The sequence below is a fragment of the Mus musculus genome, chromosome 16, assembly GCF_000001635.26.
Source record: "Mus musculus strain C57BL/6J chromosome 16, GRCm38.p6 C57BL/6J".
Lineage (NCBI taxonomy): Eukaryota > Metazoa > Chordata > Mammalia > Rodentia > Muridae > Mus > Mus musculus.
In genome coordinates this window covers 75546201-75567919 of record NC_000082.6, presented here as the reverse complement: position 1 = coordinate 75567919, position 21719 = coordinate 75546201, and the positions used below count along the sequence as shown (strand labels likewise).

The 21719-nt window shown below is 36.4% G+C and overlaps 1 protein-coding gene across 4 annotated transcripts in view; it reads left to right on the top strand.

The window, feature by feature from the left end:
• Positions 1–21719, top strand: part of Lipi (lipase, member I) — a 45559-nt gene that overhangs the window by 18153 nt on the left and 5687 nt on the right. For all 4 annotated transcript variants that reach the window (NM_001252513.1, XM_011246134.1, XM_011246135.1 and 1 more), the window contains 6 exons: positions 2288–2389; positions 5565–5654; positions 7026–7193; positions 9249–9353; positions 12027–12138; positions 17557–17733. In NM_001252513.1, coding sequence (NP_001239442.1) covers positions 2288–2389; positions 5565–5654; positions 7026–7193; positions 9249–9353; positions 12027–12138; positions 17557–17733 — 754 coding nt within the window. The remainder of the gene's footprint in view (positions 1–2287; positions 2390–5564; positions 5655–7025; positions 7194–9248; positions 9354–12026; positions 12139–17556; positions 17734–21719) is intronic.

Sequence of the window (21719 nt, the reverse complement as noted above, 5' to 3'; positions counted from 1 at the left end):
ATGTCTCCCTTTTCATTTCTGATTTTGTTAATTAGGATTTTGTCCCTGTGCCCTCTAGTGAGTCTAGCTAAGGGTTTCTCTATCTTGTTGATTTTCTCAAAGTACCAACTCCTTGTTTGGTTTATTCTTTGAATAGTTCTTCTTGTTTCCACTTGGTTGATTTCACCCCTGAGTTTGATTATTTCCTGCCGTCTACTCCTCTTGGGTGAATTTGCTTCCTTTTTTTCTAGAACTTTTAGATGTGTTGACAAGCTGCTAGTATGTGCTCTCTCCCGTTTCTTCTTGGAGGCACTCAGAGGTATGAGTTTCCCTCTTAGAAATGCTTTCATTGTGTCCCGTAGGTTTGGGTACGTTGTGGCTTCATTTTCATTAAACTCTAAAAAGTCTTTAATTTCTTTCTTTAGTCCTTCCTTGACCAAGGTATCATTGAGAAGAGTGTTATTCAGTTTCCACGTGAGTGTTGGCTTTCCATTATTTATGTTGTTATTGAAGATCAGTCTTAGGCCATGGTGGTCTGATAAGATACATGGGACAATTTCAATATTTTTGTATCTGTTGAGGCGTGTTTTGTGACCAATTATATGGTCAATTTTGGAGAAGGTCCCGTGAGGTGCTGAGAAGAAGATATATCCTTTTGTTTTAAGATAAAATGTTCTGTAGATATCTGTCAGGTCCATTTGTTTCATAACTTCTGTTAGTTTCACTGTGTCCCTGTTTAGTTTCTGTTTCCACGATCTGTCCATTGATGAAAGTGGTGTGTTGAAGTCTCCCACTATTATTGTGTGAGGTGCAGTGTGTGCTTTGAGCTTTACTAAAGTGTCTTTAATGAATGTGGCTGCCCTTGCATTTGGAGTGTAGATATTCAGAATTGAGAGTTCCTCTTGGAGGATTTTACCTTTGATGAGTATGAAGTATCCCTCCTTGTCTTTTTTGATAACTTTGGGTTGGAAGTCGATTTTATCCGATATTAGAATGGCTACTCCAGCTTGTTTCTTCAGACCATTTGCTTGGAAAATTGTTTTCCAGCCTTTCACTCTGAGGTAGTGTCTGTCTTTTTCCCTGAGATGGGTTTCCTGTAAGCCGCAGAATGTTGGGTCCTGTTTGTGTAGCCAGTCTGTTAGTCTATGTCTTTTTATTGGGGAATTGAGTCCATTGATATTAAGAGATATTAAGGAAAAGTAATTGTTGCTTCCTTTTATTTTTGTTGTTAGAGTTGGCATTCTGTTCTTGTGGCTGTCTTCTTTTTGGTTTGTTGAGGGATTACTTTCTTGCTTGTTCTAGGGCGTGATTTCTGTCCTTGTATTGCTTCTTTTCTGTTATTATCCTTTGAAGGGCTGGGTTCGTGGAAAGATATTGTGTGAATTTGGTTTTGTAATATTTTCTTAATAAAGTTCCATAAAAGGGGGAAAGGAAAGGTGAAATCACTCATAGAGATGCATGCATTTGTTTATCTATTTCTCTACTGACACAGGTTTCTTAAATCAGAAAAATTTAGTGAAAGAAATAGGTAGGCCACTCAGGCAAACAGGCTAAATAAAATGGGAACAATAGAAGGGTGTGAGGAGCAGTAGTTAAAATAACACTTATTTATATATTGATTTCCGTTAAAGGACAAGTTGCTGGAGTCAGTTCTTTTTTCCTTCACCTCATGGGTCTGGGAAAATGGTCTCTTCATCAGTGAACTGAATTTTATTCCTACCCCCTTGTTATGCTTCAGAAAGTCAAGGACTTGAGATTTTATTTTAGAATTTACTCTATAGAATGACATTCATATTTCATGGAATTTGCAACATTTTTCCTTAAGGATGTATCAGAAACTCTTGGGAGGTGTGAATATTAAGAGAATAGAAATTTTGTTACCTGAATAGTATTGAGGAGCATTTTTACCTAAAAACAAATAGGGTGAGGCTGATAAGGGGAAGAATTGAAGTGAGGTCCAGAAGACATTTATTAAGGCTTTTCCTCGAACACAAGAGGTCATGGTTACTATTAATATAAAGTTACACAGCTTACTTCATCTACTCTTTAGATAAATTTGGTAAAATATCATATCAATATTTTGTTGAAACATCTTTCCTGTGTTTTGAATGCCTTTGAAGGGTGCTGATAAATATTCAAATAATGAAAGTACTTGTGTTTGTCAAATTTATTTTAATTGTAAATATGTTGGGACAGATTTAAACTAAAATTGCAAGTGCTTATGTTTATAATTGAAGATCAGGCAAGTGTAAAATAGAGCAAGCTAGTAAAATATAACTCAATTGACAGTTTTTGTTTTGCATTTCAGGTCTTGACCCAGCTGGACCACAATTTTCTAGAAAGCCATCGAATAGCAGATTATATTACACAGATGCAAAGTTTGTAGATGTCATCCACACTGATATCAAAAGTAAAATAATAAGTATCTATGAGATTTGTGTTTCAAAGCAAAATGTGAAATGTAGATCCCAAGTTTGAGGTTGTAAGATGAAGAAGAGTTGCAGATAAAACTGTTTGGGATTTAATTCTCCATTCTGTGGGCAGTCACTGACTTTACAATACTTCTTTGGCATGTTCAATCCTGCTATTTAGCTTTCTTTCCCACCTGTAATGCATGGCAAGTAGAACTGAGCATAGCACTAAAAACACAGATAAGGAATATTTTCTATAATTAGGCATTAGTTCTCTATTGATTTAAATAGTCTTTATAAAGACCCTCTCTAACAGGGTTTGGATGGCGTTGGTTATAAAAAGGTCGACAAAGGCATTAGAAGAGCTATCGAGACTGTCCTGAGGCCCTTTTGATTGAATGAATAAGATGAGTCAGTTGGAGAGAGACAGAGAGAGACAGAGATACACACACACACACACACACACACACACACACACACACACAGAGAGAGAGAGAGAGAGAGAGAGAGAGGGAGAGAGAGAGAGGTAGATAGATAGATAGATGGATAGATAGATAGATAGATAGATAGAGACAGACAGACAGACAGACAGACAGAGTTTAATGACCTTCTGGATTTGATGGGGTAATTCTAACACTGACTGAACTCTTCATATATATCAGGGAGACTCTTGATTACTTACCAAACTCACTTCAATGTTTTTCTGCATGTATGCTATATAAACATGTTTATAGCAGCACTCCTTAAAATACTAAGGACACAGAAGCAGTCTAGATGCCCACGAATAGATAAACATACCTGGAAATTTATATAGCCATAAAGAAAGATGAAATCACAACATTTTCAGGAAATGGAGTGAAACTTGGAACCATCCTTTTAAGCAAGCCAAGCCAAAGTATAGACAAATATCCCTGTCCTTTTTGTTTTCACAATCAGCACACCGGGTGCTGCTGAGAAGGCTCTGTGGTTCAGATCATGCACTGCCCAGAGTTTGATTTTCATCACTTATAACATGTGGCTCATAACTCCAGATCTAGGGAGTATTAAGTAGTTCTGGCCTTCACAGACACCCGTAGTTATGTGCACATGCCCCACACAGACACAACCACGTACGGATCATTAAAAACAATAAAAAAATCTCTAAAGTTATGTTCTTTTGTGTATGTACATATGTGTACATATGGCAGGACTGCCTCAAGGACCATTTGTGGATTCACAATAAGTACCAGTTGTTTCTTCCTGATGACTGAGTAGCTGTGTTGTTTTTATCCTGACCCATCGGCAGGTGGGACATCTGTCTCAAGAGGTGCTTCTTGCTTTTTAGCTTTCATGCTGCTCTGAGACATGGAGAGGTTTCAGAGATTTCTCCAAATAGCCGACTTTCTTCTAGGGCACTGGTTCTCAGCCTTCCTAATTCTGTGACCCTTCAATACAGTTTCTCATTTTGCAGCAACCCATAACCAATTATGTTCATTGCTACTTCATGACTGCCATTTTGCTACTGTTATGAATTATAATGCAAATATCTGTGTTTTCTAACGGTCTTAGGTGAATCCTGTGAAAAGATCAATTGACCCTCACAGGGATGGTGACCCCATAGGCTGAGAACCACTGTTCTAGGGTCATATTTTAAATAATGGCAATTCTTTGCTTAAATTCAACTAAGTGAGTACATTATAATGCTAAAGGAGGGATTCCCCACGGCTACATTGAAGGCACACTTGCTTCTATGGAGTCTGAGGACTTGTAATGAAATGACTTAAACCGGTTTTCATCTTTTTACCTTGAACACACTTTTATCTGCTCCTCATGCTGTGTATGCCCCCATTTTATGGCTCTTTATGATATCATGACACCTTACTGGATTCTGTTGTATGCTCTACCTAAATTAAAAGTGCTGCCTCTTGATCCATATCTGGACACTAATATTATCTCAAGAATTCAGTAACACGAAATTGCTTGTACCCTCAGCTAAATAATTTCAATCTTATCTGGCAGTGAAATTTCACATCTAAGTATAGTCCCAAGTTTTCTGAGATTGATATGCCTTTCATGCTCCCTTTGGTTATAGAGTAAAATATTGGTAATAGATTCAGAATTGGAACCGTCTCCAGAGCCCTGGGAATCTAGAAGCAAATAGAAGCACATGAATCATAGGCACATGGCTCATGCCATCCTAACTCAAGTTGTAATCGGTGGAGGAAGCAAGTTGTTGTAGATTTTGCTACTGAGTAAAGCTAGCATCAGCACGCCCAAGGCACCGTCATCCAAACAGGGAGAAAAGCATCACACTGCCCTGACAGCTGTATGTGAAATACCTAATAATATTTCACCTTGTGCTGATCCTTGCCCATTGTATCTTAGGCAGTTTCTTTGTGGACCCTAGTGTGCTCCCAGTATACTGTTGACTCACTGCCTCCCACTCTTCTCACAACCACTTAAGTTGTCAAACTTCAGAGTGAGAAATTCTCTAGCCAAGCTACATTAAAAAGCTTTCCAGTTTTAACTTCCATTTTAAAAAAGTATTCAAAGATTATCCTTGCTGCTAGGTGTTTTTCTTTTGATTTTTTTTTTCTCTCCATTGCACTGATTACTATCTGACAAACAGTTCTTTCAGTTTCTCTTGTATTCTTTTCTCTATCATACATCATTTCCATGCCAACGATTTTCCTGTCCCTGCTACTGCAAAGTGTAAGGATTTTGCCCATAGAAAACAGGTGAATCATAAATGTGCAAAATTACTAACACATAATTTTTATGAGAAACAATTTGAAAAAAAGGTACCAGAAAACTGCTATTTTCTTTTAAAAGCATCCATTTATTGTAACTCATATATGTAACCTTAGAATTTACAGGGCAAAATAGACAGGATTATTCTGAGTTTGGGGCCAGGCTTCAGTTACATAGTGAATTCTAGGGTATTTTGAGCTGTGAATATGCATATATATCTATTATGGATGTATCTTTGAAAAGGGACAAAAGTCACGGCAGGAAGAAGGAGGGAGTGGGGAGAAGGAGAGTTGGAGAGAAGGGTTGCTGGAGACAGAAGAAACTAACAAAGATAGAACAATTTCTGAAGACCAAGGTTAATGGATTTTAGCAGATATTTTCATTATATACAGTTGCTCAAAACATTTTAAAAGCTCTATGATTTCATCAGTGCTTTCTTCCTAGGTTTGGGTATTGGAGAGCCATCGGGGCACATTGATTTTTATCCAAATGGAGGAAAACATCAGCCAGGTTGTCCTACATCAATTTTTTCAGGTATATGAAAAAAGTATTTTCATTGTTTTTTTTTCTTTTGTTGAAACTAGATTTTTTTTCATACAATATATTCTGATTACAGTTATACAGGGTCCAAAATGATATGGGAAATTAATTTATCTTTTGGCTACTTAATCTGTGGGCAAGATTTTGATATCAGAATTTTTGCTATTGACTTAAAAGAGTTACTGACAAGAATTAATTTAAATTGATACTACTTAATATACTAAGGTTACTAGCATATACAACAACTAGTCATGGGTGAAACCTGTTTGGTGTTGTTTCAACAATTTTAGTTCATTATTTTAACCATAAAGAACAATTTTCTATTATCTAGAAAAACACATCTAACTCAAGTATCCTAGAATACTTCTAGAATATGAGTTTGATCACAAGATTTAGCACTTACAATACCACATATACACAGATTTGACAACACTGGCCACTTCTGTGTCCCACACATGGGGTTATTCATGGCTTCTGAGTGTGGAATGGGGCCCTCTTAAGCACGGTAGCGGATAAGCGCATGACCAAATTCCACTGTGACTAAGAGAAGATTGAACCAACGAAAGAAAATATGAAAAACTGGGGAAGGGAAGTGACATAAGTGCATTTTAACAACACTTGTCTCCATAGACATAGTTGACATTGCATCAGTATTTTAGGGATATAGAACTAGAAAAGAGAAATTCTATAATTGCAAACACTGTTGCAATGTGTTAGTATAGCCTGTTAAATTGAAACAGCTATGCTTTCCGGATTATTATTTGATGAAAATGTTTTATTAATTTCATGAAAAAGTCATGCTCAATTTAAAAATTTGATGGGACTTTTTTTATTGGATATTTTATTTATTTACATTTCAAATATACCCCTTTCCTGGTTTCTCCTCCAGAAACTACCTATCCCATCCTCCCTTCTCCTGCTTCTATGAGGGTGCTCCCCCCCCACTCCTGCCTCCCCACCTGGGAATTCCCCTACACTGGGGCATCCAGCCTTCACAAGGCCAAGGGCCTCATTTCCCATTAATGCCCAAAAAGGCCATCCTCTGCTACATGTGTGGCTGAAGCCATGGGTCTCTCCATGTATACTCTTTGGTTAGTGGTTTAATCTCTGGGAGTTCTGGTGGGTCTGGCTGGTTGGTATTGTTGTTCTTCCTATGGGTTGCAAACTCCTTCAGCTCCTTTAGTCCTTTCTCTAACTCTTCCAATGGGGACCCTGTGCTCAGTCCAATGGTTGAACTATAACTGTATTTTCAGTGCTCTGTATACATAAGAAACAGAATTCGGTATAACTTAATGGTCAGGTTTTTCCCTTGATCTTGATTTCATATATTTACAGTTAATTTTGCTTGTTTTTCTCACACCTAAGGAACCAATTTTATTAAATGCGACCATCAGAGAGCCATTTACTTGTTCCTCGCAGCTTTTGAAACAAGCTGCAACTTTGTTTCATTTCCTTGTCGTTCCTACAAAGATTACAAGAATGGTTTGTGTGTGGACTGTGGGAATCTTTACAAAGACTCCTGCCCAAGACTTGGTGAGAGAAGTTGTGTTTATACAATTCCTTTTGAAGTTGAGTAAGACCATCAGGGTAGTATTTTAGGTTGGATGCTAAAGTGTGTTTTATATTAATCTGCTACTACATTACAGTTTGGGGAAAATTTATCAACAGAGTAATGGCAGATTCACTGTATACATTCTGTATCATTTTTTTGTCTAAGGAATTTTCCTTCCTGTCTTCCTATGTCTAGAGGCAGAATGTCTACATTCTTTGTGCACTGGAAACTGTTTTTTTTCCTGTCTTTTAACAGGAAGTTTTAGGTACAAGTGAAGAGGTGTACCTTGTAGCTAGCTAGCTTTGGATTTTCTCTCAGCAAGTCATCAAGAATCCTGTATAGTTCATGCCTTCTATATCAGTAAAACATAAAAAGGGTTGTTATGTTGGCAGCTTTTGAAAATGAAAACCTACCAGTGAAAATAGAGAGAAAAATAAATAACTCCTAAAAGATGGGATGAAGTAGGAGCAAATAAAGAGTACAATGGGGGTATAATCAAAGTGCACTATTTATATTGCCTTGGTTGGAATTTTGTTGCTGTGAGGAGACACCATGACCACAGTAACTCTTACAAACAAACAAACAAACAAACAAACAAACAACCCACTCAAACCTTTGAGTGGGGCTTGTTTACCATTCAGAGATGTAGTGCATTATTATCATGGAGGGACGCGTAGTGGCATGCAGGCAGGCATGGTGCTGGAGAAGTAGCTGAGAGTTTCAAATCTGGACAGCAGGCAGCAGAAAGAGAGAGTGACACTGGGCCCGATGTGAGCATTTGAGACTTCAAAGTTCACTCCCAGGAACACACTCCTTCCAACAAGGCCACAGCTCCTAATATTGGCCTTCCCTACAGCTCTACAAGGGCCCATTTCATCCAAACCTCCAAATTCATATTATCTATATAGATAAAATTGTGAAGTAATAAATAAATAATTACAAGATGGTCAAGTAAATAGTTTAAAAGCAGAAGACTTAAAAGTATTCCAGAGGCAGTTCTATATTTCCCAAAGAGAATTCCAGGTCTCAACATATTATAAACTTATCAATATCTGCTTAATATCATGGAAAGATATTCCAGAAATGCTTGCAAAGTCTAAGGTGCTCTAGGAGTAGGAGTTAATTAAGAAGAGTGAAATGAACCAGGGGTACCCTGCTTCAGTCAGCCTCACTGACCATGCATGGGACATCTCTACATAAAGCCTGGTCTATCCAGGATTGTGAAATCCACATTTCCATTCCATAGATTTCTTCTGTCCAAGACCTAATTAGGTTATTTATTTACTTTACATCGACAGAGGCAGATTGCTTTTCTAGTAGTATTGTTTCTCTATCTGTGTTTCACGTTAACTATAGAGATTGTTTAAGAAGATAAGGTTGAAGTATGGTTAAAAATTCTAAAGTATCAATTAAGTATTTTGTCTACCTTATTAAACTTAAAAGTTTCAAGGTAGACAAAAAGAGGTATCTGGATGTATTTAATATATTACTAATTTAATATTTTGTATTTAGATACATATATATGAAATATATTCAATACATAAAATTTATATTATTTATGTTCATGTATATTATGGTATACATAATATATATATATATATACACACACACATACACATATACTACATACTACATACTACATAACTATATATAGTTAGTTTATACTTTATATGATAATTTTGGGGCTTTATTCTTGGAGCTAAATTGCATGTTAAATTTCTTTTTTGTAATTCATTTATTCTGGTTAAATTTACTAAAACGACTTGTGAATAGACTTCCAAACTTATAATATAATGTAAAAACTGAGACAAGTGGGTCTTAGTCATTTCGATTATGTCAGGTTCTAATAAGTAGATTGCTTTTGTGAATCTTGAATATAAGAGTTACTTTGAAAATTAACACAAAGTATCTTGCATATTTCAAGGTACTTATATATTTGATCATCTACATTGCTTTTTGAGAACTTTAGTGGTTTGAAAAGTTTGTGTGCTCCTTGATAGAAATTCAATTCCTATGTTCTTTTTCTTAAATCTTAGGTAATCAAGCTAAACTATGGAAAGAAGAGTTGAAGAAAAAAACAGAAGAATGGCCTCTTAGAACCACTGCATTTTTGGATACTAGTAGCCAAAATCCATTTTGTAGTAAGTTATTTGCATTGTTTTTTTTAAATGAGCCATTATAGATAAGCATATGCTATATGAGAATAATGGAGAGCATGGTTATAAGTAATCATTAAGGATGACTTTTTCACTGTTTTTAAACTTGCAAATTGAAGAATCCAGCTACGTCTAAATACAATGATTAGATAAATATTATAATAAGTATAGGAAGAGAGGCAATGGCAATCAGGGGAGACAAAAGGAGAAAGACAATGGAGTCCCCATCCCCATGCAATGCTTGAGTCAGCCACACTAGTTCCATTTGTTCACAAGTTCTGGTGGTCTATGCTTCCTGTACTCTTACATACTTCCGGCATTCACATGTATTTCCTGAACTCACATGTACTGCTGGTGCTCCTATGTACATTCCACACTCATGTATTTCAACACACACATGTAGTTCCTGTGCTCATGTGTACTTCCTGCCCTCATATGTTCTTCTGAACATATATGGACTTCTGCACACACATGTTCTGCCTGCACTCACATTTCCATGGTTTCAATGCTCTTTTCTTCTCCATTCTCTTCTTCACCCTTTCTCTCCCGAATGTTGAATATTCTCTTCTATTTCATAATTTCAGCTTCCTACATAAGTTTCTTGATTTTCCCCTTCTTTCCTTTTTTTAAATTATATATTTTCTTCATTTACATTTCAAATGCTATTCCAAAAGTCCACTATACCCTCCCTCCTGCCCTGCTCCCCAACCCACCTACTCCTGCTTCCTGGCCCTGGCATTCCCCTGTACTGGGGAATATAATCTTTTCAAGACCAAGGGACTCTCCTCCTATTGGTGGCTGACTAGGCCATCCTCTGCTGCATATGCAACTAGAGACACAGTTCTGTGAGGTACTGGTTAGTTCATATTGTTGATCCTCCTATACGGTTGCTGACCCCTTTAGCTTGTTGGTTACTTTCTCTAGCTCCTTCTTTAGGACCTCTGTGTTCCATCCAATAGATGACTATGAGCATCCGCTTATGTATTTGCCAGGCACTGGCATAGCCTCACAAGAGACAGCTGTAACAGGGTTCTGTCAGCAAAATCTTGCTGGCATATGCAATAGTGTCTGGGTTTGGTGTTTGTATATGGGATGGATCTCCGGGTGGGGCAGTCTCTGCCCTTTCTTCTGTCTCAGCTACAAACTTTGTCTCTGTAACTCCTTCCATAGGTATTTTATTCCCCATTCTAAAAAGGAATGAAGTATCCACATTTTGGTCTTCCTTCTTCATGAGTTTCATGTGTTTTGCAAATTGTATCTTGGGTAGTCTAAGTTTCTGAGCTAATATCCACTTGTCAGTAAGTGCATATCATGTGAGTTCTTTTGTGACTGGGTTACCTCACTCAGGATGATATCCTCCAGATCCATCCATTTGCCTAAGAATTTCATAAATTCATTGTTTTTAATAGCTGAGTAGTACTCCATTGTGTAAATGTACCACATTTTCTGTATCCATTCCTCTGTTTAGAGACATCTGGGTTCTTTCCAGCTTCGGGCTATTATAAGGGTTAGGTTAGGGTACCCCATACTTTTCATTGTTAATTTTCTATTGCTTAAGTCTTTATTGTTGAATATATCATACTGATGACTTTTCAGGACTTAATCATGTTGGCCAATTATGTTTTATACTTTTAATTACTTATTAATTATCTTTATGCATCAAAACACAATGTTCTATGTTTTAAAAATGTATGTGTGAGGCTGGGCAATGGTGGTGCATTCCTGTAATCCCAGCACTCAGGAGGCAGAGGCAGGTGGATTTCTGAGTTCGAGGCCAGCCTGGTCTACAGAGTGAGTTCCATGACAGCCAGGACTGCACAGAGAAACCTAGTCTCGAAAAACCAAAAAAAAAAAAAAAAAGTACGTGTGTATACATGCGTACATGCAAAATATGAGCCATTTTATTATATATTAGCATATCTAACTGAGGTATAACAGCTCCAATGAACTTACACTATATACAATTATTTATATAGCATCCCTTAGCAGTCAAAGTGATTGACAATTAAAGTTGTTAAGCAAATTTAGCTGTATATATTACCAGATAATTAGGAGACCTTGTAATAAATACTTAAATATGTTCCTTTAAAACATAGCACTGTTTAAAGGGCTCATATTACATTTATATTTAATTTTATGTTTGAGACAGGTTATAACTCAGCATTGATTTAGCCAAATTTTCACCATACTCAAGATTGTCTGGTAGGTTCTTATTCATCAAACCCTGACTCTTTTTTTCCTCTTTTTAAATTTTCTCTTAAAATGTGACCACTCATATGTTGACCACCTTTCAGGGCAGGTCTCCCTCTCAAGAATAGTTGGGCAACATAATCTGTACTCAGTGAGGAGGAGTTTTGGAAAACTCAAAGTTCACTGATTGAGAAAGTAAGCATAGGGATGGTGGATATGGAAATTTGGGGATGAGGATAAATATGATCAGGATAAAGTCTTTGAACTTCTCAAAGAATTAAGAATAGTGTTTTGTAAAAAACTTGACAAGAAATAGAATGAATTATCCATTGGAAATATTATTTTATCTGAATATTTTTATGCATATAAAATATGTATATATCATGAAGCATGTGTGTCTATTTGCATGTGTAGTAAAACAAAGTTTGAAATATAGTATGAATAACATTCTGTGTTTTTATTTTGTAGCCTATTATTTTGCTCTCAATATAGTTGCCTTGAGTGAAACTATGAGAAATGGCTCAATTTCATTTGGTTTATTAAATGACCTTGGAGATTTGGAATACTCAACACTCTATGAGTAAGTACTATTTATTATTTATTTCTTTGATAGATCAAACGTTTGCTTATTTGTATTTTTTTTTTTTTTTGATTTTTCAAGACAGGATTTCTCTGTATAGCCCTGGCTGTCCTGGAACTCACTTTGTAGACCAGGCTTGCCTCGAACTCAGAAATCCGCCTGCCTCTGCCTCCCAAGTGCTGGGATTAAAGGCAAGTGCCACCATGCCCGGCTTACTTGTATTTTTTATGAATGGCTTAGTAGATGATTTGTAATAAAATTTCTAAATGAAGAGGCTTAAATATTAGTAACATCTTATATATCATGTTCTAGTCTCTCATTCCGTAGGGCAAAAATTAAATATGAAATAGATAGCACATGGTTCACAGCTCATGGCCACAAACACTAGAGGAATAGGTAAAGCCACTTTTTGATCATGCTTTTAACTCTTAATTCCTGTGTTTCTTCTAAACACCTTGCTTGCTCACTTTCTTGAGCTTTTAAACAATATCATTTTCATGGTGTCACAAACAAAAATCTAGTGCCATCAGTCAATGATGGTGGGAGACAAATTTAGCATTTAGAGATCCCTGAGTTCCAGAGCCCCCAAGCACATGTTGAATACACGTCTTTCCTCAATTCCAATTGACTTTTTACATATGTATAATTCGATATACACATTTCTAAAGTTGCACAATGTTTGAGTACATTCTTAGCTCAAATTTGCAGAACATCTATTTATCACTTAGATAGATTCTTAAAATACAAAGTAAAATTTATCTTAAACAAAAGGATGATATAAAGGTGAATGTATATATTAAAACTATAGTTTCCAATGTGCTGGTTTAAACTACTACAAAGTCATTTAATAGTGAAACTGTTTTTATTTCTGGTGACCGAGTAAACAATAAACTTCATTTGGAAAATAATAGGCAATAATGTGGCTTCAACTTTGACCTGTTATTGGTGACCTCTGAGTTGCAGGAGCCACAGTTGCTATCTTCAACCTTTACTACGGTCACATTTTAGTTATAATACCAAAAACTGGCAAGTAGAATAAATATATTGTGTCTTATTTCTAAACATAGTATAAAGTATAAATTGCCAACTAAGAGACGGGAAAATATACATGACTGGATGCAGATTTAATTGTCGAGCAGTGGTAGCCTTCTTCTTAATTTTGAGGTTTTATAACCATTTAATTAAAAATATCTGCAATGGTGTAAAATATAAAACATAACCATATCTCATAGTAGAAATGATTTATAACATAGAAAAATATTTCAAATATTATTATCCATGAAGATTACAAGGAAATAATACTCATTGGCAAAGTACTGGACATGAGACTAAGGGCTTCCATCATGGATGCTGTGAGTATTCCCATCAACAAAATCCTGGGTCAACATCAGACCAGTGAAAAATTACATGAATAATTTCATATTGCAATCTATAAATACATTTTTAAATTCAGAAAGACCTTTGCAGATTAGTGGTGACATGAAAACCGAAGTGTGAAATAATTTTCTTCTCTTCCTATTCACCTCTTTTCAGTCTCTCAAAGAAGATACAAAATACAACATAGAAGAATTTTGATACAAACTCATCACTCCTATCAGAGTCCACATTTCATTAAGAGAAATTTCAATTTCTTTTCACCTAAGCTTGTTAATATATTATGTGTTGTAATACAAAATACTATTCGGTGAATACTTTCTTACGATAGATCTCTTAAATTGGATAAAGTTTTTGTATATTACACACAAATGCATACATATTCTATCATTTATTCTTATCAGAAATACACTGTTGCCTTTCAAATTAATTCTAGCACATTATTTATGAATAAATATATTTAGATTTTTAAAGTACTTCAGGGCACTCAACCTGAAATAGGGTCATTGTTCAGAAGGACCCAAAACACTGGTGGAAGTGATGCATAACTGAATATGAGTAATGAGTTTCAGGATAGATTACCACATATTATGGTGTGAGAAGGCAGAAAAGGAGTCAACACCCTTGAATGTAATGAAATCTCAGAAGCAAACTGGGAGAAGTGGCTCACAAAGGCCCAGAGAAAACAGGATAACTAAACTCATAAGTAGCTCACTGAGTACACTATTAACACAGTTGCTTCAATTCTTCCAGTAGGTAAAGGGATTTGTTCTGGTTTAGCTTGCGAACAGTTAAACACTGTGAAGCACTGATGCATTTACTCATCGTGGGCTCAGCATAGAAAGGGATAAAACCACGAGGACGCGTACACTTATTAAAATATGTTTACTTAAGCTTGGCCATTGTTTTTCTATTAGAGTTATATGGCCTGTGATTTTGTCCAGATAAGAGAAGAATCAAAGAATCTTAAAAGATCGCACTTCCCCTTCAAGAGCTGAAACAGGAATATCTGCTCTTTGTACAAAATGTGCAGTATTACACAGAGAAAAGTAGGAACATGTAAAACAAGTTGATGATTCTTCCCCTTCTTTTCGTCTGGCTCACCCCTCATGCTTATACATGATATGCAAACACTGCATCTTTCATTTTATTTCTGTTCTCTTCCCTTTTTCTTTTCTTTCTTTCACTAATTCTTTCATTTTTTTTTTTTTGTAAATTAAGACTTCACTACAAATATCCTGGCTTGTAATTTTCATACATATTGTTGAAATATTCAAAATTTGAACTGTGAACCAAACCATCATACATGGAGTTGAGTATGTATAGATTGCATCCAATTTAATCATTCACTAAATGTTTTGAGAGGAAACATGCCAAACATTGTAGGTTTTGTTTTGTTTAAATAAATTATATCTGTCTTTAAATGTTTCAGACTAGTGCTGCAGATAGACTTTAATTAATAATAGGACAAAAGTTACGATAGCCAGCATTCCTCCAGTTTTAATAATGATTTTTTTTCCATATCACTAAAAAGTATTCATGTGTGTGTGTGTGTGTATGTATGTGTGTGTGTGTGTGTGTGTGAAATTGATTAAAGTAAACCAGTCTACAATAAATTCAAAGGGGAGAATAAACATGCTATAATATGCATGTCGGGATCCAAGGACAGCTCCTGAATATTGAGTCTCTGCTTCTATCATCTGGACTCCAGGAATGAAACTCGGGCTGTAAGTTGTGGCCGCCTCTTATCCACTAAGCTGTATAACCATACCTCACTGTAGCCTTCTAAATGGGGGATATGGGCATTAGATATTAAGATTAGAGCAATCACTCAGATGACTAATAGTGAGATTATAGAAAATTTGAGAGTCTTCAGAGATGGCTACTCTTGCATTTTAGTGACAGACAAAGGGGACTAGACTAATTCAGTAGAATAAAAACCAAGAACAAGAGATATTTTAGAGGTTTGGAGACTTCTAAATCTGTGTGAGATGTGTTTTTATGATTCATCTGAAGTGTGAAGTTGATTAAAGTAAACCAGTCTACAATAAATTCAAAATTTGAACTGTGAACCAAACCATCATACATGGAGTTGAGTATGTATAGATTGCATCCAATTTAATCATTCACTAAATGTTTTGAGAGGAAACATGCCAAACATTGTAGGTTTTGTTTTGTTTAAATAAATTATATCTGTCTTTAAATGTTTCAGACTAGTGCTGCAGATAGACTTTAATTAATAATAGGACAAAAGTTACGATAGCCAGCATTCCTCCAGTTTTAATAATTGTTTACACTGAGGCAATCTGATCTCAAGGGAGGGAGAGAAGATAGGGAGATGGAGAAGAACATAGAGGGTGTGGGTAGGGGCTGAAATGGGGAATTGGGTTGGGGGAGGGAGAAGCAGAAGAGAAGAGAACCCCTTGATGTAGAGGGAATAAGCGTCCAGGCATTTGAAACCCCTGGGTAAGATGGGAATTGGTAGTGACATTCTTAACTGGGTGTGTTGAGGTAACTGAGAAATTTTCATACGCACTTTCAAACACATTGCTGATACATCCAATGAAGTTATATCCTGTAGGGGAAAGTGAGACACGCTGCCAGGGCAAGAAAGGAGAGATAGACTTTGGAGGGAATGTTGACATCTTTTGGGACGTCTAACTAACTATGCAAAGGATTTAAGGGATAGGAGAGCAAGGAGAGATCAAGGTTGGTAGGAAATCCTGGATTCCAAGTGCTACCCTCTGTTCCCTTGCCTCTGCTCCAGCACTTTGTCCCTCAAAACAGGTACATCTTTCAGTGAAGATTTGATTCCCCTGTCTTTTCTTTTCTCTCCTTTCTTTCCTTTCTCATCCTCACGATTTACTTCTGTTTTTCTTTCTTCTAGCCCAAATTCTCTGGTTCCTCTGGTCTACCTCTTTTATATCCTTAACCATTGAGAAATGGCAGTAGAGAGGGCTCTGTTTTGTTTGGATTTCACCAATACTAATAATACTGGGAATTGTCTCAGGGATGTGTATTTCTGGTACACAGAAGTGAAGAACTTGGGAAGGAGTAATAAACAGAATTTAAACTATGGTTTTATATAGGAACATGATCAGGAATGCAATGGGTGAACAATTTGAATCTTAGTTTTGTTTTTGTTCTTGTTCTTTTACATTTAGAATAGCTAATCTTATAATAATTTAAAAAGGAAGTTTCTGGCTACATGAGGTCCAAGCACATGCTTGAAGCATGAATACTATTCTGATACAATAAGAGAGGTCATGAAATTATGCTTATAAAATATTATTTATACTTTTCATTTTAAATCTCAGTATTTTTGTACTAGCTAGTTTTGTGTCAACGTGACTCAAGTTGGAGTTATCACAGAAAAAGGAGCCTTCCTTGAGGAAATGTCTCCAAGAGATCCAGCTGTGAGGCATTTTCTCAATTAGTGATCAAGGGGGAGGGTCCCTTGTGGGTGGTGCCATCTCTGGGCTGGTAGTCCTGGGTTCTATAAGAAAACCAGCTGAGCAAGCCAGGGGAAGCAAGCCAGTAAGGAACATCCCTCCATGGCCTCTGCATCAGCTCCTGCTTCCTGACCTGCTTGAGTCCCAGTCCTGACTTCCTTTGGTGAACAGCAATGTGGAAGTGTAAGCTGAATAAACCCTTTCCTCCCCAACTTGCTTCTTGGTCATGATGTTTGTGCAGGAATAGAACCCTGACTAAGACGATTTTATTGGCATTTTCTTTAGGAAAATTATTCTAAAGAATATTAGAGAGGATTGTTTTTCATTTGAACTCCTTGTCAATTGAAGGGACTCTCATGGTTGAAAAAGGATCTATAAAGTCAAGTACAGGAAAACCAGTCTTAGACGAAAGCATACGCTCCTTGTGTCTGTATGGGAATGTAACAATTCTCATTGCTGTTCTCTCCAGCTTTGTCTGTTCTCTTCCTTCTAAAAGTGCCCTCTGGGTTCTGCCTCATTATTACTATACTAATTTTAAAATACAGTTAATTTATTAATATATTGAACATATACTTTTTTTTTTTTTACTTAGGAAGAGCAAGCCATTTGATAATCTTCAAGAAGTCAAGATTCTTGTTCAGTTCGTAAATGACATTGTGAGCATTTCGCGCATTTGCTTGACATACTTTCAGTCCACAAATCCTTACTGTGCCGCGTGCCAGTACAAAATACAGAGCCTTGTGTTAAAATCACTCACATATCCAGAAAGGTAGGAAATCAAAATTTGATTATAATAATTTTTCTTAATATTAAAAGTTCTTTGTAAGTTTTGGTTAAGAATTTATGGGCACAAATGTTGGTTAATTTTATTATACACGAATCCCAGAATGTTAAAAAATGTAATATAAATATTATAAAATATTATATAATGTACATATTTTGACTTGAGGGATACTTAGGACAGTCTAGAGTCACATTGTCTAAGCAAGAGAAAAAAACAAACAAATACACATAATTTCACGAGGTATTACAAGGTGGGGAATTTGTACAATATACTCCTTAAAGGTTTATCATCACTTTCTTTTGCTCATTTTTGCTTTGAAGCTCAAAAAGACTGTTACTAGAGTTTAAGAGAAAAATGAAAGGGTCACCACACTGTAAATCTCAGCAGCTTCAGTGAAGATTGAGACAGAGAATGGAAGAGAAGGGGAGAAAACACGCTTTTGTGGTAGGGCAAATCACAAGGGTCTGGGTAGAATTTGTATCACCATGGAAAAGGTCAGGCATTGCTCTGCAAGTGTAATACCAGCGTTTCAGGAAGAGACAAGGGGAATCACCGAGCCAGGCTAAAAAACAGAGAAATCTCCAAACTTCAGGAAGACATCCTATCTCAAAGAAATAAGGTAGAAAGTGGCAGGAGAATACACCAACATTATGTTCTGGCCTCTGCCTGTGCAGGCATAGGTAGATGAACCACACATGCACCGGTGCGTACATGCGTATCTCATAATATCCCACGCCATATTCACATCACAAAAGAAATAGTTTGTGAATTGGTTGTAATGTCGTCAATTTGTTGTAATATTTCTATTTTCACTCACCTTTTATCTATCTATCTATCTATCTATCTATCTATCTATCTATCTATCTATCAATCATCTATCTACACATCAATAGGTATATAATTTGAATTCCCAATTATTTTCTATAAATAAAAGTGCAGTACAGAAGGTAAGTAGTTAAAGAAAGTAAAAACAAAAGCTATATATATATATATATATATATACACACACACACACAAACATACACATATGTGTATATGGGTATAGTGATATAGTGATATAAATGTCTGTGTGTGTCTATGAGTGCCTTTGGGCATGTACATATGTGTGTGTGCTGACACTTTAGATATCATTCTTCAAGTTCCATTCACACTGTGTTGAAGAAAGAGTCTCTTTCTGGCCTCATAATAATGAGCCCCAGGAATCTGTTGAACTTATAAGACTGCCATTGTGTCAGCCTTTTTGTGTGAATGCTAGCGGTCCAGTTCAGGCCCCCATCTTGTGTTACTGACTGAGAAATCTCCTGAAGCCGAGAACATACATGTTGATGAGTTCTATATCCACAGAAGAGTGTGGAGAAATTAATCTAAATGAAAGTCATCTTATAATTACAGTACAATAATATACATACATTCAAAAATCAGTAAAATGCTATTATAGTCATAAAAGGTAGTTTCATTGTCCCTGTGGTTGAAATGTATGAAAAAGTATCAAAATCAACATATACCAGCAAGAAAATTTAATATCATTTCTTACAAATATGACGTTGGAGCAGGATATCATGCATTGAAGACCAATGTTGTAATGTTAATCTATATCTGCTTTGGTACTTTTTTTTTATAATAAAAAAGCATTTCTACTAACTAACAAGTAGGTATTCATTGCAAATTATTTCTAAAAAATGATTCATATGTAATGTTTCAACTAAGACATCATTATTAATACTTTCTGTTTTAGATCACTATTTTAATTTTTTATTGAGTTATTTACTTTGTATCCTGATCACATCTTTCCTTCCCTCCTCTCCTTTTAGTGCTCCTGCATCCCCTCTCATCTCAAACCCCCATTCCCTTCTTCTCAGAACAGGGGAGGCCTCCCATGGATATCAACCGGCCTTGGCACATCAAGTTGCAGTAAGGCTAGGCGCATCTTCGCATCTTCATCTATTGCAGCTAGACAATACAGCCCAGCTAGGGGCAAGGGATTCAAAGGCAGGCCCTGCAATCAGAGACAGCCCCTGCTCCCACTTTAGGAGTCCCTTATGAAGACCCAGCAGCACAGCTGTTACTTATGCGCAGAAGTCTTAGGTCAGTCCCATGCGTGCTCTATGGCTGACAGTTCAGTTTCTATGAGCATCTATGTGCCCAGGTTAGTTGCTGCTGTAGTTTTCTTGTGATATTTTTTCTTCAGGTTCCTTCAATCCTTTCTCCCCTCTCCCCATCTCCCACGGGATTCCCCAAGCTCCACTTAATGTTTGGCTATGAGTCTCCACATCAGCTTCCATCAATTGCTGGGTGAAGCCTCTCTGAGGACAGTTATGCTAGACTCTTCAAGTAGAGCAGAATAGTGTTAGTGAATAGTGTTAGGACTGGGGTCACTCTCATGACATGGATTTCAAGATGGGCCAGTCATTGGTTGGCCCTTCTCTCAAATTCTGATCATTTTTTTTTTACCCCTGCACATCTTGTAGGCTGGATGGAATTTGGATCTAAGGTTTTGGGGTTGGGTTGGTGTCTCAATCTCTCCATTAGGAGTTTTGCCTGGTTATAGAAGATGGCCAGTTCAGGCTCAATATTCCCCATTGCTAGGAGTCTTAGCCTCTTGGATTCCTGGGAATTTCCATTGTTCTAGTTTTCTAGCTAGTCCCAGATATTCCTTCCTCTATCCATTTTTTCTCCCAGTACTCTACTCTGTCCTCCCTGCATCTGATCCCCTTTCCCATTCTCACTCCTCCCCAACCCAGTCCTCTCTTTCTATTCACCACGAATGTTTAATCTATTTCCCTTTCTCAATGAGACTCAAGCACACCCTGATTGGGCCTTTCTTGTTACTTAACTTCTTTGGGTCTGTGATTTGTAGCTTGTTACCTATATTTTGTGACTAATATCCACTTATAAAGGAGTCCATATTAGAGTTGTCTTTCTGGGTCTTCATGTAGGGTGATCTTTTCTAGTTTCATTCATTTGCCTGCAAATCTCATGACGTCATTGTTTTTAATGGCTGAGTCATACTCCATTGTGTAGATGTACCACAATTTTGTTACCCATTCTTCAGTTGAAGGGCATCTAGCTTGTTTCCAGCTTCTGGCTATTATGAATAAAGCTGTTTCTGTCTATGAACATAGTTATGCAAGTGTCCTTGTGGTATGGTGGAAGAACTTTTGAGTATAGGAGTCCTGTAACTAGGTCATAAGGTAGATCTATTCCCAATTTTCTGAGAAACCACTAAAGTGATTTCCCAATTGGTTGTATAAGTTCACACTCCCACTGGCAAATGAGGAGTGTTTTTCTTGCTCCATAGTCTCCTCAGCGTGATTTGATCTTAGCCATTCTCAGGGGAGTAGGATAAAATCTCAGAGTTGTTTTGATTTGCATTTCCCTTTCCCTGATGACTAAAGATGTTGAACATTTCTTTAAGTGCTTCTTGGCCATCAGCCATTCCTCTGTAAAGAATTCTGTATCCAATTTTTAAATTGCTTTTTGGGTTTGTTGCTGTCTAGTTTCCTGAGTTATTTATATATTTTGGATATCAACCCTCTGTCAGATTTGGAGTTGGTAAAAAATATTTTCCCATTCTATAAACTGCCATTTTGTCCCTTTGAAAGTGTCCTTGCCTTATAGGAACTTTTCAGTTTCATGAGGTTCAATTTATTAATTGTTGATTTTGAAAACATGATTGATATATAATGTTTCAACATTATATTATTAATATTATAATATTATTAAAATTATTAATATTTTGTTTTTGCAAAATTAACCTAAAGTTTTGCAAAACTACACAGCAATTGGGGCTGGTGATATAGAAGTGGAGCTGTGACTGGCTCAAATTTTTCCTTTTCCAGATATTATAGATATAGCATTATAGGTCATGGTAAATGTGGCATTTTGTATCTAGCTGCAATATTTATCACTGAAGATTATAGATTAATAGTGTTTTATTTAAAAGTATTTCATTACTTATCCACTCACCATTT